The sequence below is a fragment of the Gallus gallus genome, chromosome 14, assembly GCF_016699485.2.
Source record: "Gallus gallus isolate bGalGal1 chromosome 14, bGalGal1.mat.broiler.GRCg7b, whole genome shotgun sequence".
NCBI classification, from domain to species: Eukaryota; Metazoa; Chordata; class Aves; order Galliformes; family Phasianidae; genus Gallus; species Gallus gallus.
Genome location: NC_052545.1, coordinates 8,470,376 through 8,493,416, shown reverse-complemented (window position 1 = coordinate 8,493,416; position 23,041 = coordinate 8,470,376). Strand labels below are relative to the sequence as shown.

General features: G+C 48.4%; 3 protein-coding genes across 7 annotated transcripts; all 3 read left to right on the top strand.

Annotated features, from left to right (window-relative positions):
* The first annotated feature begins 222 nt into the window (after window positions 1-222).
* On the top strand, window positions 223-12,517 carry COQ7 (coenzyme Q7, hydroxylase). Of its 5 annotated transcripts, none has more exons than XM_015294222.4 (7): window positions 223-322; window positions 432-631; window positions 731-845; window positions 957-1,096; window positions 2,494-2,562; window positions 8,668-8,773; window positions 9,395-12,517. In XM_015294222.4, exons 1-6 carry the CDS (start codon window positions 247-249, stop codon window positions 8,755-8,757), a joined length of 690 nt encoding a protein of 229 aa, XP_015149708.2. In that variant the 5' UTR covers window positions 223-246; the 3' UTR covers window positions 8,758-8,773; window positions 9,395-12,517. The 5 variants fall into 5 exon arrangements, with proteins under 5 accessions (XP_015149708.2, XP_040503327.1, XP_025010874.2 ...); XM_040647393.2 differs by having other exon boundaries at window positions 9,381-12,517; XM_025155106.3 differs by lacking the exons at window positions 8,668-8,773; window positions 9,395-12,517 and adding an exon at window positions 3,302-6,050.
* A 1,812-nt stretch (window positions 12,518-14,329) lies between these two features.
* Window positions 14,330-19,794, top strand: ITPRIPL2 (inositol 1,4,5-trisphosphate receptor interacting protein like 2). Its single transcript, XM_046900697.1, has 2 exons — window positions 14,330-14,535; window positions 14,617-19,794. Exons 1-2 carry the CDS (start codon window positions 14,330-14,332, stop codon window positions 16,511-16,513), a joined length of 2,103 nt encoding a protein of 700 aa, XP_046756653.1. The 3' UTR covers window positions 16,514-19,794.
* On the top strand, window positions 18,521-22,727 carry LOC124417199. Its single transcript, XM_046900871.1, has 2 exons — window positions 18,521-21,003; window positions 21,652-22,727. Exons 1-2 carry the CDS (start codon window positions 20,927-20,929, stop codon window positions 22,451-22,453), a joined length of 879 nt encoding a protein of 292 aa, XP_046756827.1. The 5' UTR covers window positions 18,521-20,926; the 3' UTR covers window positions 22,454-22,727.
* The last annotated feature ends 314 nt before the right edge of the window (window positions 22,728-23,041 follow it).

Here is a 23,041-nt window from a genome sequence, read left to right as displayed (position 1 = left end):
GCCTTCCTTAGCTCCCCCTGCGGCACCGCGCGGGAATTACCTCATAGGCTCCCGCCTCGGGCGCGGAACGATTCCCTGTCGTTCCTATGGAAACCAGGAGACGCTGGTCTCGAGTGACAGCTCCGCTGGCCAATGCAGAGGCGGCGGGCAGCCAATGGGAATCATGATGGCGGCGGGAGGCGGGAGCCAGGAGGCCCGTGGTGATGATGTAAGCAGCGCGACACAGAAGGCGTCGGGGTCAATGGAATGGCGGCGGCCGGGGCTCTGGCTCCGGCGCTGCGGTGCTCGTTAGGGCGGCACCGAGCGCTGAGCCGCGCTGCAGGTACGGAGCTGCCGCAGTCCGCTGTCGGTCGGCCGGGGCCTTTCATCTGGGTCCTCACAGCCAGGGCCGGGCGGCGGCAGAGCCCCGCTCACCTCTGTCCCTCCGGCAGGTCGCCGCGGGAGATGGCCTTTCCTCGCCGAGGGGGCGTCCCTGAGGCCCTGCAGCACGCGGGCGGCACTGGACGGCATCAACAAAGCCGTCGTAGATCGCATCATCCGCGTGGACCACGCCGGGGAGTACGGCGCCAATCGCATCTATGCCGGGCAGATGGCCGTGCTGGGCAGGTCGGCCGCGGGGCCGCTCATCCAGGTGCGTGCGACCTGAGCCCTTCTGGTTTGCACTGCGCTACTTGGTTGTAGTGGAGAGTTTAACTTCTTGGGTCTTTGCTGTCGTTTGGCTCTGTTGCAGCAAATGTGGAATCAAGAAAAAGACCACCTGAGAAAGTTTAATGAGTTAATGATTGCATACAGAGTCCGACCTACTGTCTTGTTGCCTTTTTGGAATGTAGCAGGCTTTATTTTAGGTGAGTTTATGTTGTTATTGCTGTTGTTTGTTTTGGAAGTCTTCACATCCTTAAGTTACTCACGTTATTTCAGATTTCACTGTTTGTATATGTTTGGTACTGCAATCACAGGGGCTGGAAGTTCTCTACTTGGAAAGAAGGGTGCAATGGCTTGCACAGTGGCGGTGGAAGAGAGCATATCAGACCACTATAACAACCAGATCCGAACTCTAATGGAAGAAGATCCAGAAAAGTACAAAGAACTGATGCAGGTAACTGTGGCTTAAAAAGAAAGTAAGAAATGCAATGAACTTCATAATGTGACTTGACTTTTAAAATATTGTGCCAATCTGGATTTCCAGCATCTCTCTCTTCTGTTGTTTAGAGTTCCAAAGTCAATAGAAATTTTAGGATAAAAAGATGGCTCTTCCTTCAGCAGCACTAGGCCTATTGAGCAGCAAACTAAAACGTACATTAGATTAACTTCAGCATGCTTTCAGTGCTTCAATTGCTCTCCTTTTCACTGGGAGAACTGGGACTTAATTGTGATTACTTTTAATTGAAAGGAAGGGGTTAAAAGGGAGAAAAGGGAAAATAGTGACTACATAATCATATCCAGCATAAGCAAAATGTTAGTATGTGAATTCTAGTTTTGAACACTGCTCAGAGGAAGGAAGGAACTACTGTTTGTTAGCTCTGCGAGAGAATTATTTCCCAACTACTTTAGGTGTTACGTTGGGATGCGCTCCTGTAGGGTGTTCATGAAGGACTGACCTGTTCTCAGATATTGAAAGTTTAGCTCATTTGTGGTAGGAGCTTACTGTACGGCTTGTATATACATTTCTAGTTCTTTGCTGAGTGGTACTGTGTTCAATTGTGTCTAGTTTAACATGCTGACAAGTCTGCTTCCATCCAAATTGTATTTGTGTTACAGGAGTAATACCTTACGTAAGCGGATTGTGCTGATGTATGCAAAGAAAATATTGCCTTTGAAAGTAAGGGCTAGTATCTGAGTGCAAGATCTAGAGGAAAGAGTTGAGTAGTAAGGTTATTCACAGCCTCAAAATGAGGAACAGTAATGAAAGCAAACTTCTTGGATGGGGACAGTGGCTGAAAGTATGTTCTGAGCATATTATTAAGCTGTCCTGGTTGTCTCCAGTCATACCAAGAGGAAATTCTTTCGATCTTTTTGTCCTGGTTGGAAAAAGCAGAGGAGAAAAGCAGTGTTCTTTAGACTATGCTGAAATGGGCAAAAGATGTGTTGGGTTACAAGGAAATACCCTTACTGATTATCTGTCAAGGCAGATACCTTAATTTTGTTAACTGAATTGTCAGAGTAACAGTTGTATGTGTCAAACCAGTTAGTCACTGTGACTACAGGTTTTCCTAAAATTTTTTAAAAGATAGTGGTATAGAATGGCCTGGGTTGAAAAGGACCTCAAAGGTCACAGTAGCTTAGCTTTCTTTGATGCTTTTGCAGAACATCTAAATAACTCTAGTTTTGGGAGGTGATATAAATAATATTTCTTGGAAGTTGAAGATTTGGAGAAGTTTCTGAGAGACCTGGGCTTGCCCTGGTGCACACAGTGACCAACGGGCTGTAGTTCTATATTCAGCTGCTATGGCTTTTCTGCAAAGTGGACTTACTGATTACTTGCTATTTTTAAAGATAATAAAGCAATGTCGGGATGATGAACTGGAGCACCATGACATTGGGCTTGAGCACGATGCAGAGAGAGTAAGTACGGTGTTAACTAATTGGTGCTGTTCTAATTCAAATAAAATTCCACCCTGCTAGGTACTTCTGATTTTTTTTTTTTATTCTCTGTTTTACAGGCACCAGCTTATTCTGTTTTGAAGACAGTAATACAGCTTGGATGCAAAGCCGCAATATATTTATCAGAAAGAATTTAGTGATATTTTCCATAATGCTTGCAGTAATAAACTGTGAAATGAAAGTGTATGGAAGACTAAGCTTTATTTTATTCAGACTTTTAAAATTTTCCTAATTGAGCATGTTTCAACCACTTCTGATTCTGTCACATTGAGTACCTGTTCAAAAAAATCTATACTTGGGTCACTTGGGCTGCATGTGAACAACAGCAGAATTGGCAGAAACTGTTCACAAGGTGGCAGTAAAATATGTATGTATTTACCTACATACTGTGGGTATGTATTACATACATATCTGTACACATGAACACAGTAAATTTTTATTGCCTTCAAATTTATATATACTTGAAGTAAAATGGAGCTTATTAGCTCGTTTTAAAATCATCAATAAGTAGGATATTTTTAAATTGTATTTTCAGGGTAAGTAAAAGGAAGCGAGCACTTCTGTTCTCTGTGCCTTGAATAAAGATTGGTTATTATAAGATTTTATTTTACGCCTTGCCAACTTATTCATTTATTTTGTCTCATTTTTTGTTTTTTTTTTTAAGTTTGTCTTCTCTTGTTTCTGTTCTCTGTGTGCACAGAAGTAATGGATGTATGAAGCAGGTGGAGAGAGCAACTTGGAGCACCTGTGGAATTGCACTTAATATTCTCTTACAGCTTTCGAGTTTATCTTCCTTTGGTTCCAGTCTTCAGTGGCACTCAATATTGAAGTGATTTCTGCATGCTTTCTGTTGGAATCCTGCCTTGGAGCAGTAGAAATGCCCAAGACAGAGATCTGTGTATCTACTCTGTTAAACTCTAGCCGGAGATGATAAAAATACAGCAGGGGAATTAGTATGTTGTAAACTGGTAGGGATGAAAAACATTTTCTGCATAATTGCATCTCTTGCTTGTTAGGTCTTAAAGACTTACTAGCCAACACTTAAAAGTCCCTGACGGAGACTTATATTTTCATACCTGAAGAGCATTCTTTTTATCATACATGGCAAGGAAAACCCTATGAATAATAGTGCAGGTGACACAGCTATGCTTTTGCCCTTTTATCCATGCTTCTAAAACCTTCAACAGCTCAGCTTGTGTAACTGCCATAAGCTTCCTTTTGTTTCCCAGTCTTAAGGGTCTTCCAATTTTTAGAGGTTTTGTTTGTTGTTTTTTTCCTAATAAGAATAATTTACGGTGGCAGATCAGACAGCAAAACTTGTTGTGTCTTTTTCTTTATGTGATTAAAAGCCATGGTGTGTAAGAAGTCAATATTTTTTTTAACCAAAGCAATGGGGGGTAACTCAGCAGGTCAGCTCTGGAAGTGGACTGTAATGGATGTCAGCCTAGCTGAAAGGGAAAGAATTGGAAACCAAGAAGTAAAACAATAGCTGTGTTGCCCATTACTGTCACGAGGAATGCAGTCACCTTTGCCAGTCCTGTATTTTACCTCATCTGGCAAAGCCACGCAATTATGTGGGGCCTGTTATGTAGTACTGAGTTTTGCTGTGTGAAATTTCCAGTTCTGTTGATCTGGTCAAATTCTGTGGACGGACCTTGTAGCTGCTTTGAGACCAGAGGAGGATAAGCAATGTTGAGGTATGGAAAGGAATCCAAGACCTGCATCTGGGAGCTTGGCGAGGTTTCAGACAGCATGTAATCCAGGTACATCTCTGATTCTATGTTTTTGAGGAGCACTTTTGGTATGTGTAGCTACTGATCAGTGTCTGATTAGTCATTAAAGGATTATTTTCCCACTTTTTGTGAAGGAGTTTAGACTGGAAGCTAAGTCTTTAAAGCAAAAACTCCTGTAGGATTAATTAAACTGGCATTTTGTAAGTTATTTGGGAATAATTTCTATCAAAACATTACATGACTGGCCTGACCATTGCATTGTCTAAGCAATGTGGCATTTGATTGTCTCTCTAACTACAATTGCCCATCCACTGGAATAACTTCAGGAACTCAAAAGCTAAATGGCTGATTGCACAGGGGCTACATAATAACAGGGGAGCTCTGAGGGATTCTCATTTTTCTTGTCTCACCCCCAGACAGTTGTGAGCATTGTGCATGTCAGTGTGAATTTGTTAAAGGGAGATCATATTGAATTTAGGATGTCTTTCCTAAGTTGACCAATGCTTTGTGCACAAGGTAAGTCTCAATTTCCTTGCTTTAATTGCCCTGAAGCGTTGATATGGTGAAATGTGGAAAATTCCTATGTTATCTGAATAAGTACAAAAGAATGATTAATTAAAGTGGCTAATGAGGTAGCAAGTGTTTAAAGAGCATGCAGTGCAGTTGTTTAAGTCATGGAGTTTAGTAATTGGGTATTAAATAATACTAAAAAAGCAATTCTATGTCATCCATTACTTAGATCAGGAGTGGATGCCAGGAGATGCTGGTGGCAGCTGCCCCGCTGGGGTTAATGGCAGGCAGAGGCTGAAGCACATCTCTTATGCAAGTCTGTTATCTTAGTGATTCCCAGTCAACTCTGGTCTGGCTCGGGTTGTGTTGCCTAAGGAAAAGGAGCCTGATCAGACTGTTGTGCAAAGGGATGATGGCTCTGCATGTTCATTTGTGACCCTTCAACCCCAAACAGCTGCCTGCATGGCAGAGCTGTGTGACCCTGCAGTGGTGTGGTCTGGCTGTGGGCAGCATGTGTTGGTCATGATGCCATGGCTGTGCTGGGCAAAGATCCAGCCTGTGTGTCTGCAGTTGATGTTATGATGCTAACTTACGCTGAATGGACGTTATACCACAAGTTATGTAAAATGGGGCTCATAAGATTGTTTGGCAGAGAGCTAAATCATTGTCTGAGATGATAAATATTACTGGTACAAGAGAAATGCCAGACATAATGGGCTTGAGCTTTGTCTGGACTGAATCTGTGTGGCTCACTTGAGTGTAAGAGAGCAAGGCTGGCTGCAGCTCAGCTGGGGAGATGGATTGCGTTGGGAAAAGCTTGTTGGCACACGTGGAGTTGTGAGCCAGTGTTGGGTAACGAAGTCAGCAGGTCATTGGAACAGATTCAGTGGTAACAGGTCTCTAACACAACTGCATTAGAAGGAAGATTTTAGAAGAACAGAAGGAATTTCTTATCAGTGTGTGTTAATAAAAGGCAAGGTTATTCCATATTAATAAAATATCCAATTGCTATGAAGCAGGAATCATAATCTATTTTTGTGCTATTGTTTCCAGTATTTTTCAAGATATCCTTGTTTTATGTTGTGCTTTAGCAAATGTAACATTCTGTTGGTTTCCTGCTCTCATTCATTAGGCTTGAGTGAATGGCAGTGTAAGGATGAGCAGTAATTGATGATACATTTGTAAAATAAAGTCAAAACATCCAAACGAGAGCTGTGATGGTGGGAAGGCAAAAGGTATGAGAGTCACTGAGGCCCACGGTTTTGTTCAGCCTAGAGAAGAGGAGGCTGTGGGAGTCCTCGTAGTGGCCTGCAGCTCCTCACTGGGAGCACAGGGCAGTGCTGAGCTCTGCTTTCTAGTCTTAGTTCCCAAGAGAAACGTGCTGGGGACTGCTGAGCACAAGGACAAGAACACCACATTCTATTGCTGGGTGCAGCCAAGGCTCTGCCTTGAGCTCTGTGGCTGAGTCATTAACAGTGCAATAGTCATGTACTTTGGTTTTTTTTAATATTTATTAACAAAGATGGATGCAGTCCCTGCTAATTGTGCTGTGGGAGCGGCCTCTTGCAGGGCTGTGAAGTGCCCTGTGTGCTGCGGGCCCTCCTCTTCCTGGGGTGGTGGGACCCCCGGGCTGAGCGCTCCCTGCCCTGATCAGTGGTGGTGGGGCCATGGCTGCAGCCCTGTGCAGAAGGTCCCGCTGCTGCCTCCTGCTCCAGCTGCCCCTGGAGGTCCTCCATCTCCTGGGGTGAGTGCTCCCTGCCCTGATCAGTGGTGGTGGGGACATGGCTGCAGTCCTGGGCAGAAGGTCCTGCTGCTGCCTTCTGCTCTGGCTGCCCGTCATCCTCTGTCTCCCTGGGGATGGGAGTGGTGGGATGGGCACCGAGATCCCCAGGAGCTGTGTGGGAACTGCCCGGGAGTTCCTCCTCGGTGGGATGTGCAGGGCTGCCCAATAGAGCAGGCTGTGAGGTGGCCGTGCCCCACAGGGAGGCTCTCTGATGGCTCTCTGCTTCATATTCTGAGGGCAGTGTGATGCTGCATGGCAGAGAGCCGTCTGCCTGCACCGAGAATTGGATGGTACTCCTAACGCTCCTGCAGAGCGGGCAGGTGAATTTCCTCAATGTCCAATGCAGGATGCAGCAGAGGCAGAACGTGTGCTCACAGGGACCCAACCACGTAGCTGTTGGGTCTCACATCACGGCAGATGGAACAGGGGCACACATCCTCCATGCTGCAGCAGGCTGGGGAAGCTGGAGAGCTTTCCCCTCACTGCGGTGGGTGCTGTGCGCTGCAGGAAGGAAAGGTTGTGGTCAGTGACTGTCCTGGGGCAGCCAGCAGCAGAGTCCCCATCCTTTAGCAGAAGCCCTCTGCCCCCAAATGGCTGGCCCGGCTTGTGATCCCTGCCGGCACAGGGCCATGCTGCCCCTGCCAGCCCTGGCAGCTCCGTGAGCCCCAGCACCACCCCACAGCCACCTCAGGGCCATTGTCCCTGAGGAGTGCTGCCTCCCCCTCTTACCTACCATCCCTCCTGGTTCTGACTTTGACAGGAAAAATACAACTGGCTTGAACATTCTAGGGGGACTGAAATGTGATTTTAATTTTTTTTTAATTTTTAAATGCAAGAACTATCTGTTCTTCAAATCCTCCCACCCAAATATCAGAGGATTATTTGCTAATGAGAAATAATTACATCTCAATATTAAGTGACACAAGTTGTTGTTTACATACAATGTGGGAATCCAGCAAGATATCAGGCATATGTTTAGGGGGATTATGCACGAGAAGTGATTTCTCTTGTCAGAGAGCTGAGCCTTGCAAATGAAAATGACAGATACATGTGTTTATAGGCAGACTCCAGATCTGGATGTATTTGCTTATCATTTCTCATAAATGCAGATATATGCAGCACAAGTGCTAATACAGCATAAGCTGGAACATATGCTCCCCTCCAGCAGCTGTGGTGTGAATCCTAACACTCATGGGATGCTTCAGGTTTGTGACCAGCAAGAGGATTTACACTGGTAAGCTAACATAAAAACAATGAACCTTCCTATGGGTTGTTGCACAATCCATGGAGAAATCCCAAATGGAGAAGGTGAAGCACAGCCCAGCTTTCAGCTTCTGTTGCTGGCAGTCAACTGCTTTAGCAGCTATCTGGAGCTAGCTGTTGCATTGCTTAGCCATGATGTACAGAAGTGTTGGAATATGAACGCTTATGTCATGTTATGGCTTTGAAGTGACCTGTAGAAATCACCTAATGCTTCAGTATTTCCTTCCGGCTCACTTCAAAGCTGTAACTTCCAGTATTTCTGTCCCAACACCTTGCAGAAACTCCTTGAAGACTGCATCTGCTTATTTCATATGCACGGGCACTTTCTTAGTTGGATGGGATTATTATTTATTTGATGGTATATTTACAGTTCATCTCCTCTCCAGTCGGCGACTCCTTCCTGTGAGCTCTACTGGAGGATGCTTTTCCATCACAGTGAAAGGGTATAGGAAAGAAATATCTGAATTTACCCATTCACACCGTGCAAAGAAGGAATATTATTAATACTCCCCTAAAATTGTGTCCTGGGATGTAGATCTTAGTCAGTGAGATTATAGTAAACAGTATTTTGGTACTGATTTTTCCACTGAGACTAAATACAAAAATAAATAGATAAATACAATGAAAACTAGGTATATTTTTCCTACTTTTTTTACCCTTGTCTTCTTTGATCAGTTGACTTCTTGGTTGGGCAGATGGATGGAGGGTGACTGTTCTTCATACAAATACCTGCATTTGGTTAATCTTACGTTGTTATATATATGGTCATCTTATCAGGCAGCAGATCAGAACCGTAGCACGTGTGCAGCACAAACCATGGTGAGAGGACAATGGAGGCAAATGGTGTCCAAGAAACCCATCGGTTAAAAACTATTTGTTCAAGGTACTTGGTGGACATTTTCAAGTGAGATAGATTTCCAAAAGTTCATGAATGATTCATTAAAACAAGGGAAACAAATCCAGTGAGGCATTCATTTGTTGTAAATATTTCATTGTGCTTTAATGTGTTTAGGAGTGATATTTAAAATATATTTCCTAGGTTTATAACCAATACATCTGAGAAAAAGCTGACCTAGAAGCAGAATCTGCCATTGACTTCAGAGCCAAAGGCTGGTGCTGAAATTGTCTGAAGTGAATCTCAATGAGTTTAGATGCTGCCCATGGTATTTTACAATTCTTGAATGACTCAGACTTCCCACAGAGATGAGCTGCTAAAGCTCTCACCTGTTTGGCTGCCAGAACAGCTATAGCCATAGTGAAGCAGAAAGCATGGAAATTCTGAATGTGACTTTCAGTACCAGAGTGCTCTCAAGGGGAGGATGTGATTTGTCCAGCCTAAGCCTCCATCACCGGGCATGCCGTGGCAGCAGTCAGGGCAGAAACACAGGAGGGGAGTAACTTGCATGGGATGGTGTCATGTCACTTTCAGAGCCACAATCTGAACAGAAGTATTATTTCTGTGTGGGTTCCTCTTCATTTTTCAATTCAAGTTTTTTATTCTCAGGTCACCGTGGATGTCCTTTGTTTCTGTTACTGTGATGATCACCAACTTGCTGCAATGTCTGCTCTGCAGTGCATCTGTCATCATGAGGCTGTGACACTATAAAGATGCCCAGCTGCTTCGCTTGAACACTTTTAATGTGATCTTTGTTGTTCCATGGTTTCTCCGAACATTTATGTCCTCCTTTAATGATGAATATGTCCATTCAGAAGGGACCCCAGAGGTGCTGCAGACCTCTGTGCTAGGAAATGCAATGCTTTCATGGGCATGAGCTTGGTGCTAGTGAGAAGCCACCCGCTGAGGCCTCATGTTGGTGAGACTGGTGTTGAAGACATCTCAGTAAGCTACTTGCTCCTCTGGAAGGTATCCTGGGGTCCTACCTGCAAAATCTCATGTAAAAGCCCCTAGGAAGGGACTGACTCATGCCAACAGCAGGACCTCACCCACATCCCTTTTCCATCCCGCTGGGATGGGAAAACTGGCTGCTGAACGCACCATTTGCAGGGAGCAAGAGAGCAGAAGATGGAGCATATTCCTAGAAGTAAAGCAGGAAATGAGCCACAGCTGTGAACCAGCTGACTGTAAAGGCCATTCATGTTCCATCTTGGTCTCAGGGATGCAGCCTGTGCAGTGCCTGCAGTTTCAGTGGCTCAGCTTCACATTTGCACCTGGGTGAGATGAGCAGGATAGCTTGCATTTTGCAGCTCCAGGGAGAAAAGATGATACTTTCTGTATGGTAAGTGGAAAAAAATAGATTTAAATTAAATTAGATAGAATGTGAAAGATGATCCTACCTCTGTTCAAGTGGTTGGTACTGTACTAATAAGGAAACCTATGACACCAGATGTAAAAATAGCTGTTACTTAATGAGCTGATCTGACTGGCCTCAAACAAAACCATGGATATGCTGGATATATTGCTAATATGGTAATTGTGTTGCTTTTTATCGATCTGGGAACATTTTATCTTAGTTAAAGGGCACAGCCTGAGAAATTGGTGTGGAGGGATGCTGGGGAGAGACCAGCTTTGGCTTTGCAGGCAGGGTTTGGGGCTCTAACACTGCAATACCTTTATAAATAACTACACGTGCAGACATCTCCTGTGCCAGGCGCTGTGCTGCTTGACAGGATGAGGCAAGGGGCTCAGACCAGGCTTCCTCAGGCTACCTCCATGTCCCAGCCTTACAGAACGCGTGTTGCTGGGGCAGAACATCTGTCTTTTCTGTCCTACTTGCAGTGTGACTCCCTTGCACTATTTGCAAAACAGAAGTGGGTTTGTTTGTTTGTTTGGCAGCGGTCAAGGTGACCAGGATCACTGAGGAGCTGTTTTTGCTCTCTAACGCCAGGCTTTCTGCCAGGGTAAATTCATAAATGCTAGTGGAAGGGGTTTATGCATGCAGCAGTGAAAGCGAGAGGAATTTCAACCTGCTTTATGAGAAGTTGTGGTTTTGAATGTGGAAAAGAACAGATGATGCTCTGAGTATCTGACAAGGCTCTGGCCTTTGTGCTTCTGAGCAGAGAGAGCCAGCAGGGCAGGGCTGGTCTGGGGACACCAATGGGAGCTTCCTTGTATGAAAACACACAGTAATGTTTTGGTTCTCTGCTCTTCCAAATTTCTTTTTGCTAGCAAATAGGCAATAAAAATCTAGATCAGTTTAAAATGTTCCAATCTTGCTAAATTGATTTTAAAATCGATCAAATGGCACAACAGCCCCAAACTGGCCTAATGAAACCATTATAATCCTCATTTAAAGGACTCTGCTTTAACCAGCAAATTAGAAATCAGCTATGCCATCAGTTTTCATTAGTTTTGCAAGTTACGGTGCATCTCAGACAGAAGCAAATACAAGTTTAAGTGGCGTACCATTAATTCAGCTAAAGCATCTCAGTCAGTGATTAAATTTACCTTTCAGCACACACGTATTGAGGCTGTGTCCCCACCAGCAGCAGCAGCCTCAGCTCCTGGGAGGGTTCACAGCTTGATTGGGCAGAGCTCGGTGTGCAAGCATATCTTAATGCACACACGGGGTTTTTTGTTCCTGTTTTACTGCTAGGTGTAGCTTTCTGACTGGCAGTGTAATGGGCAAGTATAAACGCTCACGAGTTTCTACTCTGACCAAGTCCATGAGAGCTCTAAACGAGACCTCCTAACCCGGAGGTGAGCCGCCAGTGCTTGTGCTTTTCACCAGCACAGAGCCAGTGTATTTCTGGCTATAGTAAGGACCAACTTGGACAAGAGGTTGTTTATAAGAATCATTCAGGAAGCCATCCTTCTACAGCAAGGAAATCCTGTACTGAGCTATATGTGGTTCAGAGAAGCCGGGTCTGCCTGCAGGCTATCTGCTTCAGAGGTGTTCCACCCTGCTGATAGCTGCTGAGCAGACAGGCGGAGGTGGTGAGAACATCCCACTTAATAAATAGAAAATACCTGAAGAAAGGACATGTAACAACAGTCCTGCACGCCCAAACTCCTGGGTGTCCACGGACATGCCCTGGAGGCCTGGGCTGCTCAGTCTAAGAAGGGACTTCTGTGTCAGGCAGTGGTGAAAGCACCAGCCTGACAATGACACCTGTGTGTGCCTTCTGCCTTTCTGCTGCTGCTTCTCCCTCCTCAGATAGCGAGCTCCCTGTGCAGACTGCTTTTCCCACAGCTCAGACGGGGTCTGGCATGCTGTAGCACTGACATCTCGGTTACACAGATGAATGAAATACCACTTGCTGTGGAAAACTTCATGGATGCTACATACCCAACATGTCTTTTTGCCTCCACAAACCTCCCGTGGCAATATCACATGGATGTCCATTTTTAGCTCAGTGTAGTACGTGATTAAGTATAACACTATTCCTTATTTAGAGAACAGGATATCCTGGACATGAGGCATTCTGAAGCAAGTGCTTGGATAATATTTATTTAAACAATGGGTGATTTAAATAATGGTAGGAAAAATCAGTGTTGTGGATCCTCCTTGGCTATGATTTGAGGTCACGGTTATTCGTGTACAACCTGTTATTTTTCTGGAACATGCAATTGTAATAAAAAACCCCAAAGGCTTTTATTCTTTATACAGAAGAGAAAAAAAAGATTATTACTTAAGTGGGGAAAAAAAATACAAAACGTTATAACTTTCCTGCAAGTACGTTTGTTTTAATCCAAACAAATGAGCTGTTACTTCTTCGGGAAGGGCAGAAAACGTATCTGACAGCCACCTCAGAAGTGGGTGCGTTGCATGGGGTCCATCTCCATACAGTGGTGGGAGACGGAGCAGAGGGCGGCCTACCACTGCTCCTTGTTCTCAGGCTCAATCTGTTCTTGCTACCTGAAACAAGAGGAGCTCTACTCCAGACAAGATAGCATGGTTGTTTATTTTCCTCTGTGATGAGCTGTAAAATGCAGACTACTGATAGGATGTAATAACATGGATGAGCTGCTTCCATTGCAAAGCAGACAGTCCCAGTGGTGTAATTTTGGTAGGACTGGAACGATGGGTAATGAGAAATGACACTTCTTACTATTCGGTAACTGGAAGTAGTTTTGTGTTTGACCCCTTTGTTTCTGGTACAGCAGCCAGAAATGCTGTTAGCCTGGGGGATTGGGGAGATGGAGTCGCTCTTTAAATGGCAATTTCCAAGTAAGGTCTTGACAGCAAAACTGGGCAATTGCTTGTCCCTATTAAGACTCCAACATCTGACATATTCAGTGTTTTGTCCAGAGAGCTGGCCTGTGCTCAGAGCGTGCTGAAGCAGCCTAGGTTCTGCAGGCAGACCACTGGCCATCCTTCACCAGCCCAGGCTCCACACTTCTCGCCTTGCTGCTGGCTGAAAAGGTGAGAGAGTACAGGCTAGTAATTTACACCATGGAGGTAAAAATCAAAACTGTGAGCTAACTCTGGTCCTCATTTTGGGGTTGTGGTTATTGGAGTACAACCTGCTGTTTGGCAGCCTGAGTCAGCCTGCCACATCACTGCCTGGGAGACATACAGCTGTGTGCTGAGCCCCAGCTTGCTCTCCCCTGGAGTGGCTGCTGGAACACTGCTGTCAGCCCCGGCTCGCATCCCACTGCCTCAGGTGCTGTCTGGATTTCCTCCAGCCGGAGGACCTCTATGCATGGCTGTGGGGGATGCAGCTTTCCCCGTGTGCAGGTCCTGCTGCGATAGCGGCCGTGCTGCGGAGTTCCAGGCCCCAACACAGCTCTGTTGCCTCTTGCAGACTTGGCGGTGTGTGTGCCAAGCAGTGTGCAGCTTGCAGGCTGGATCCAAAGCTGGTGTGCCGATAGCAAGACCTGAAGGCATGCAAAATGTGCTGGCTTGGGGGTGTAAAGAAGCAGAAGCTAGTAAGAACTGAAGCTATGGGCCAATAGGTTCATATAGTTCCGTGGTGTTTTTCAATAGGTTCATATAGTTCAGTGGTGTTTTTCAATATGGTGTCTTAAAGGATGGGTTTCATACCAGCACAGATGTGCTTTCTAAGCACTTCTGCTTTGGTTGCTTGTGAAGTAATTCACTTTGCTTGGCCTTGGTTACCCGCTTTGACTGCTCAGGGGGCAGCACTGTGGCTGTTCAGCTGAGTGCTTTCTGCGAAGCGCAGCTTGATGTACTTGAAGTAATGGTTTGTTTCGTATGAAGACGAATCACGAAAACAAACATTTGCACAGCCTGGCTCTTGTGCTTAGCTGCTGCTTTTAACTCCTTTCTCCGGCTGCAACCGCATTCTCAGTTTGCTGGGCTCAATCTCCTGCCTACCAGCACTGCTCCTTTGCCTTCACAGGGCCTCTGGCTACACTGTGCAGACACAGCTGTGCTGCAGTTACACAGCACTGATTCCATCACCTTTAGTGAAACCAGGACGCAATGCTTATAGAGATGCTACTTCAGCTTCAGTAAACAGCATCTAAGCCCAGTACATTTGTACTGAACAGAGAAGCGCCAAGGATGAGGCTCCCATGTGCACTGACATCAGGATTACAAACTCCTATTTATCACAGAAACGCGGCTCCCAGGACGTTCTGCCGCCCGGTACCAGCGCTAAGGGCGGCGCAAACGGTTGCAGCAGCCGCGTCTGTGCGGTGCTGCCACGGAGCAGCGCTGTGTCGGCCGCACCTCGGGGCTCCGCGCTCTCGTGCAGCGACAGCGTCGCGATGGCAGCGGGGTGACACCGCGGCGGCTGTCATACGGCAAAGGGCCCCACGAAGCACACAGGGAACTTCTCGAGGTCCGGAACGTTCCTTAGCCGTGAAGGGGCCGGTCGCGGCGGGAACCCCGAACCCCGCGGGGCGCCCCACACTGGCGGCTCCGAGGCCCGGGCCCGGCGGGAGGCGTTGGGCGGCGCCCTCCCCGCCCCGCTCCGCTCCGCTCGCTGCCGGCCGCCCCCGGGAGGACAACGCCCCCAGCCCTGGCGGCGCGGCCGGGCCCGTGGCATTTCCTCTGAGCTCACTGCGGCTGACGCGGCGCCGCTTCCCTCGGAAGAGGAAGAAGAGAGGGAGCTTCGCGGCGGCGGCGGCGGGCGGCGAGCCGACGGACGCGGGCCCTTCGCCCTCGGGCGGGCGGCGGCGCTGGGGGCGGCCGGGGCGGAGGAGACGGCTGGCGGCGGCGGGGGCCGGCATGGACCGAGCCCCCGCCGCGCCATGGCCGCCCTCGTGCCGGAGCCGCGCGCCTTCTGGCCGCTGCTGACCTGCGTGTGCACCGCGCTGCTCTGCCTCTGCCAGGCCCTGGGGGGCCGCGCGGCGGCGGCGGCGGCGGAGGGCGAGGAAGAGGAGGGCGCGGCGGATGCGGGCGCGGTGCCGCTGCTGAAGGGCTCGGCGCTGCTGCTGCTGGGCTGCCTGCTGGCCCGCTGCTGCGGCGCGGCGGGAGGCGGCCCGAGGCCCGGCGGGGGCTGGGGGCCCTCGGCGGCGCGGCGCGGCGCCCTGGAGGGCTTCCACGCGCGGCAGCTGCGGCTCTCGCCCCACGTGCTGGGGCACAGCAAGGCGCACGTGGGGCGCGTGGTGGCCGAGCTGGTGCGCGCCGCCAAGGCGCAGGGGCTGCAGCCCGGCCCGACGGCCCTCAGCCTGCGCGGGGACTTCGTGCGCGTCGGCAGCGCCTACGAGCAGCACAAGGTGCGCAGCCCCGACTGCTTCGACGTCCTGGTGCCGCTGCGCCTACCGCCCCGCCTGCAGCCCGAGCCGCGCCGTGCCGCGGGGCCCGCGCCGAGCGGAGCCTTCGTCTGCGGTCTGCGGGCGCCCGCGGGGGCCGGCTGGCCGCGCCGCTACCGGCCCTTCGTCGAGGGCTTCTGCGCGGAGCCGCAGGGCCGCTGCCTGCTCTCCTCGGCGCTGGTGCTGCGCTGGTTCCAGGGCCACCTGCAGCGCTGCCTCGGCGCCGTGCGCTACCGGCTGCAGGAGCGCTGCCGCATCAGCCTGGCCGCCTGTCCCGGCCGCCCGCCCACGCTGCACATCCGGCCCTGCTCCGACTACGTCTGCTGCCACATCTCCATGGCCGTGCGCCTCATCCCAGCCATCCCGCTGGGCGACGCGCTCTACCTCACGGCGCTGCCCCCCGACGTGCCGCCGGCCGGCCCGGCCCACGAGGCGCTGTGGGGCCTCAACGCTTCGCGGCACGAGCAGCGGCTGCTGGCCTGGCTGAAGGAGCAGGCCCCGGCCTCGTCCTGCCACCTGAAGTGCCTGCAGCTCCTCAAGGGCCTGCGGGACCTCCGCGGGCAGGGCCTGGAGGAGCCCTTCTGCTCGCAGTGGGGCCGGGTGCTCTCCTCCTACGTGCTGAAGACGGCCCTCTTCTCCCTGATGCTGCACGGGCCCCTGGAGGCGTGGGACGAGCGGTTCCTGGTGGAGCGCCTGGAAGACCTGGTGATGTACCTCAGGGACTGCCTGCGCAAGCAGACGCTGATGCATTTCTTCCTGGGCAACACCAGCCTCCCCGAGGCCGTGGCGCTGCCAAGGTTCCTCAAGGAAGCCGCCCCGGTGAACTTGCTGGCCGCCTTCGATGGGCCCACGCTGGACCTGGCCGCCTTCCAGCTGCTGTACACCTGGAGCCAGGCGCCGCACCTCATCAGGACGTACAGCAGAGCCCGGTACCTGCGGCCACCACCCGCTGCGTGCCGCCACGGCGCTGAGGCACGGCAAGAGCTGCCCGGGGAGTGAGAGCAACACCGTGCGCCCAGCTGCCCACAGTGGGACCCGCTGAGACGTTCTGCGGTTTTACCCCCGACCTGAGAAGGCTGAGACTTAAGGAAATGGCAATAGCTTTTATTTTTAATGTCATCGTGGTGGGCTGGGGGGAGAATTAGAAAATTTCTGGGGAAGTGCCTTAGTAGGAAAGCATTACTTTTGGTCGGTTCAAACAGACGGTTCTGGAAACCTATCTTAATTTGTCCTAGTGGCAGAACTGGCCTTTTCTGAGATGTGACTTTAAGGGTACAAAATCCATTTGGGATTTAAAAATCACGTGAGCACAAACAGAACCTCTTACTGTGCCAAGGTGCTCCTAAATTGAGATGAGCGTTCGAGCACAGGTGTTGGTCACAGCCTGAAGTGCTCGGTGACACGCTTTAAATTTCCTGTGTGATGTGAAACATCGTGCTGAATGGAAGTGTAATGACCATGTTAAAGCAGAACTGGGCGGAGAAGTGAAACTTCTGATGATAGCATGAAGAATCTACTTGTGCATTTCTGTGTTAAATGAAGGTTACGCTGAAGGATTGAAATACGGAGGAAAAAAAAGAAACAAGTAGCACTTTATTTTCACAAAGGCCTTAATTCTGGGATAATTGGCTGCACTAAATACTCACTGTGGAGAAGGCATTGGTATTTTATTTAAGTTTGAGTCATCCTCAGGAAAACCTTCTTTTTACAGAAATACCCCGGGGTTGATTTGTTTGTGGGTTCTTGGTTTTGAGGTGCGTTGGGTATGATTTTCTCACTGTGCTCTGACACAGGGACCAACAACAAAACAAACTTTCTGTTAGGTTTGGAATCAGCCTTCATCCAGTCCACGTCTCACTGATGTGTGCTGCCTGCTGCACCTCTGTGCCTTCCGGGAGCAGTTTGGTGCCTTCTGGGCTGCCACCATCCGTCTGCCTGTGGCACTGTTTTGAGCAAATGACCTGATGGGATTGTCCTAGTGCTGAGCAAATTGTTATCTTACTGTGGGGAGGAGGAAGTAAAATATTTCAGGGTACTCAAAAATGGTTTAGCACTTACTCATGGTACAGTGAAGCAGCTGTGGCTTCTGATGTATTGTAAATGTAAGCATCAGCAAGGTAGTTTCCACTCCTTGTGGAAAGAGCGTGACCAATACCTCCCAGAGCCCTCACAGGGCTGAACAGGCAGCATTCAGCTGTTTGTTATGCTTCTCCCTTGGTCTTGGTTGTGAGGTTCAGCATGAAGGAGTGCTCGGGCTCTCAGCCTCTGCCTGGTGTCCGTGTCTCTGGGATGACGTGTAGGGCTGTACCACAGCTGCTCTGCAGAGGTCCTCCTGGCCCAGTATGGGACCCTCATGTCTCCCAGGGTGTCAGCAAATGTCGAATTCCAGATCTTGAAGTTAAAATATAGGGTTACTGAATTACTGATGCTCAGAAAGTTGAACAGACGCTCCATTACCACCACTCTGCATCCTAGGTGAGCATTCTGAAATGGATTATAAATTATGAAATGTAACCCTTGGGATGCTTCGGGATGACTTGAAATGACTAAGGCACTCCTTCTCTCCCTGATGTACATACTGGTGTGCTTTATTCACAGCTCTGTGCAACAAAGCACAAAACATTTGTAAGGTCTACAAAGCTTTATACAAATCTATTTTTCTAAATGGAAACACTCCCCAGGCAGATGTTTGCCTGCTTCTGTCTCTATTTTTTTTTTTAACTGCTCTTGCAGTCTTATTTTCAGGTAATTATAGACAAGGTCATACCCACAAGTTGGGTTATTTTTGTATATGAAGCACCGTGCTTCTTTCTCAAAAAAAAAAAAAAAAAAAAAAAAAAAGCTTATTTAAAGGTAGTATTGATCAAATGTTCTTTGCACATGGTATTTAAGGCTAAGTAAGCTACCTTGGTTGTCTTTTTGTAGCAGACCACATGTACTATTTTTGCAGACTGGTGTCATTCGGTGTTTAAAATGAATGCAGGGCTGTGGTCAACACCATTGGATCTTCAAGGACTGGACGAGCAATCCAGGGCATTGTGACTGCCTGCACACCCAGCAGAAACACTTCAGCTCTTCAGTCTGGCCACTTCAGCTGGCTGATGGTTTGTTCTCATCGCTGTGCATCCCTGTCTCAGAAAAGTAATCCCTTCTGTGGGAGGGACGCATGCTTGGTGTGTGCTGTGTTCTGGTGGGAGGCTGTAAGGCTGAGAAGTTTGTCATTGAAGTGTAGGTGAAGGAAATGATGGTTGCGTTCAGGCAATTCTTGGCAGGGGGAGATGGTAGAGAGTAGGAGTGGTTTAGGCAATGGAAGTTGGGCTGAGGGATGAGTGAGAATGGTGGCAGGCTGTCAATGAAGATGCACTGAGCTGAGGGATGTGAGATTGAGGCTGAAGGAGATCTGAAAGTGAGGCAGACCTGGAGCAAGGGAAAAGTGATTTAACTGGGGGTTGTTTTGGCTGTATTTCCAAAGAGGCTGAATCCATCTGGGATGAACAGTTAGGCAAAAACTCACTTTATTAAGCCACCATGACAGCTGTAGTAGTGGCTGTAGTGTCTTGGTGCTCTCACAGAGCCCTGTCTGCAAGGAGGAGTGCATGGAATTGACCTGCAGGAATCCCTCCTCCCTGCAAGCAGTGCTGCAGTCACACAGCAGCGCTCTCAGCACTGTATGTATGTGCTGTGCATTAAGGGCAGAACTGTGCTGTAAGTTCAGCGTGGCGTCCTCTGTGTGTGTAAGCTGAAATGAAAATGCAGAAGAAAGAGCATGTGACTTAGCACTAATGTGGGCTCTTGGTTCTCTTCATCTGCAAGCTAATTTTACAGAGATTTTGTGCAAATGACATCGTTTTTATTGAACACTGAGGAGTTGCATTTGTAGAAGAATGAGTTTAATTACCAAAAATGCATATGGGTGCCTTGTTTTTGTATTGACAAATCCTATATATTTTGCAAGGGCATGATTTCTTACCTGACTAAATGTTTCAGAAACATTCCTCCTCTTTTAATTTGAATCTACGGAGTAATGTAAATTTTATATGTCTGTCTGCAATGAACATTTTTGGTACAACTGTTTTTTGCTGGTTAATAATTAGACCAAAGATTGAAGTGTTCAGCTGCTATTTTTTTTTTCCAAAAAGTGTTAATAGGCTCAAAAGATCCATTCGAAGGCATTCTTTTCCTATTTAATACCAAATTACATTTGCACTTTTGTTGTTTCCATGAAGTTGGTGTTCTTATTTTAATACTTCACTGTAGTAATAAACAGCTGTTGTAACGCATCCGTGCCTCGAGATTTAAATCCCTTCGTGTTGTTTTGCTTTTGTTGTTTAGTAAAAGCAACTTGCAACCATAAAGGTTTCTCTGAAGGTTTATGTGCTCTTTAGGAGGAGACTGCTGCAGTGGCAGAGCCATGTTGAACCAGGAAGTCCACGCCTTGGAGCTGTGCAGAGATACGGGAGGAGTGCTGAGTGTGGCTGGCACGGGCAGTGGTGGTGTGGAGCTCTGAGTCGGAGCACATTGGGTTTGTGGCCGTGTTGCTCTGAGGTTAGGGAGGCAGCGGTTCTTGTTTCCCTGGTTCCCATTTCAGGTTGCTGCACAAAATCTGCTTTTCCTGGTGCTTCATGATGAGTTAGGACTTCATTTCACAGCATCCCTGTGAGCCCTTCTGTCCCAAAGTGCACAAGTTGCACTTTTTTCCATATTTAATAACTCCCACTGAAGCCAGCAGGAACTGCGTGAATGGACCAGCAAGTTACCTGTCCTTTGCTGCTCTTAGGTAAGATACCAACATTACATATTTGTAGCTTGTGCTAATGCTCCCTACTGAAGAATGGAATAGCAGCGAGATCTCTGCTTTTTAAATCATTAAATTAAAGCTATGCTGAAAGTAACCATCTCCAGGTCTTTGTGTGCCTGCCTCCTACCTTGCAGGCAGTAGCTTCTCTAGGAGGGGCAGCAAAGACTTCTGGAGAGCTCTGAGGATGTCCAGCTAACGGGCTCCTCACTTGTAAGGATTTAAAAACTAACCATTGCTACTGGCAGCACTCAGCCACCCAACTCAGTGCTGGGGAAGTGCATGTAGATCTTCACCTCTTTAATAAAAATGATCTCATATGAATATCTTCCTTTAGAAGCAATAACAATCCTCTCCTCTGCAGCATTTCTCTGCTTGAACCCTGAGTGTCCATTAAGCAGAAAATCATCAAAGAAACACAGGAGTTTCTTTTCATGATAAATCTGTTATTAACCAAGAACTAACTGGCCTAAGGACTTGCATGTGTGGTGTTCAAAGAAAAAACTGTTTGCATCCAACTCGTTGGATAGATTGTTTGAAATCTTTCCACTCCTGTGCAAATACCTCCCTTGTAATGCAGCCAAGGTCAGTCCTGAACTGCTGATTAAGTACTGCTAATGCAAGTTAAAGCTGCCTGGAGGGGAAGGACTCTTGTGCGTGCATCTGATTTTCACAGGGCTGCAAAGGAGTTCAGGTAGGATAAACACACATTACAAGGCTGTTTTATTTCCCGTGTCAACTCTTTAAATATCTGCCTGTTCAGTTTTCCCTGAGGGAAGTGCAGTTCTGACTGCTGATAACTAATTGGGGGAGCTGGCAGGAAAGCAGCCAGTCTCTCTTGCGCTGTGCTGATCGCACTGAGGAGGTGGCCACTGACACAAGGTCAAGCAGCCTGTGCCCGGTGGGTGAGTGGGCTCACCTCTGGTGCTCACTGGTGCTCTCCTCGCGGGTCTGGTAGCTCAGCACCCCGCAGTCAGCAGGCTGTGGGGCTGCCTGCAGGCAGAGCTGCCTTTACGTGTGTCACCATCTTGTACTTCTCAAAGGCACCGTGTGGCTGATAGGCTGCCTCTGCTCCTGTGTGCGTCTATGGGGCCCTATTTTAAAGCTGTAGCCAAGAACTGGCATATTTGCAACCACTTTACAAGAGAATCAGAGTGTCATACTATTAAATCAGCAATAGAGCTATAGATAACATATGCTCTGTATCTGCACGACAGTCTGTTAGTACTCAAATAATGATGTACATGCCAGACTCCCAAAGGTTGTTACAAACGCATATGTATCAAATGTCATTGCATAGAAGTTTTCTGCATTAAGGATGCCTTATTTTTTCCATTTACAGGATAGCAATACTGATTCAGAGCCTTGGAAAATGTCTGTGTACTCAAGTTACAGGCCTGCATTTCTTGAAACCCCCGGGTTTTTTTCCCCTTACCAGGACTGAAGCTGCACACACACAACAGTTGGTGCTGAGGCTGGGTGTGATAAGGGCTTGGAAGAGCTGTCACGGTAGTAATGGTCTTCTACAGGTTTCTCTCCCTCCTACAAAGAGTTCGCACCATGATAAAAGAGATGGAGGTAAGGAGTTGACAAGACGGTGCCAGTGTGGGATAACTGGTTTTAAAAGACAAGCACCACTGGAAACGCAGGCCCTCCGGCCAGGCTCACGCATGCTGAGGAGCGCTGCGGCGTTTCCTGGTTCCTGCCGGCACGCAGAGGCAGCGGCCGCGCTTTGTGTGAGCCATGGGAGCAGAGCTGCAGAGGAAGTGACTCATCCCGCTGTGCTGTGCGACGTGCTTAGGGATACACCACCGGGCTTCTTGGAAACGCAGCCTGCAGGCCTGCTGCGGGCAGTGAGTCCTGGGGCGCTGTGTGTGCCCGGGGTGAGCGGCTGCTGCTGCTGCTGGTGGCTGCGGGGAGTGTGGCAGCGTGGCTTTGGAGCAGCTGGGTTTGCCTCGTACTGCTGGGGGCTGGCTGAAGTGCGATCGGAAAAGGAGAAATTGGCTCATCGTAAGGATTCTGAATCATGGGCACTTCTCCAAAAAGTGTTTCTGTTCAGGGGCTGGAGGTGCTTTCCCAGAAGCTGTCAGGACTCACCAGCCCTCTGCGCCCTGCCTGAGCCGATGAAAAGGGCCAAATGCTAAAACAGAATAAAACCAACGGGAGGGAGTCGAGGGAAACAAAGCACCATCAGAAGGCTCCAGGAAGCCGATGAGCCCCTATGTCTGCTTTTATGTCAGCGTGGTGTTTTCCAGAGCGTGTGAGCATGCGGGGAAGCTCTGGTTGAGGCAGCCGGGAGGCGCGGCACTGTGCGGCACAGCCCGCTGCTGCGTGCTGACAGCGTCGGTCCCTCTCTGTGTCTTCTCGGTGCTGCCCTTGTAGGGGGTGACCAATTAAAGTGGATTGGCCTTAGCTGTACCATCTGCTGTGAGAAGGAGCAGTTCTTGGTGAGGATTTGGCAAATCGCATACAGTGGGTTTTCAAATCCTGCAGGAGCTTAACTCGTTTAGGAACAAAGCGAGTCTCAGGCGGAGCTCGTGTATCTGCCAAAGGATGATGCTGAGTTTTTCCTTTTTATCTCTTTGCTTTTGTGAGTAACAGCACTTTAAGCTCTTCTCTTGAAAACCCGCAGCGTTTACAGGGGCACATGGGGCACATAATGTGCTTTCAACGCTCAAATAATTCTTCAAGGAAGATCGTTAAAGTCTTCCAAAACGATCCCTTTGTTAAGA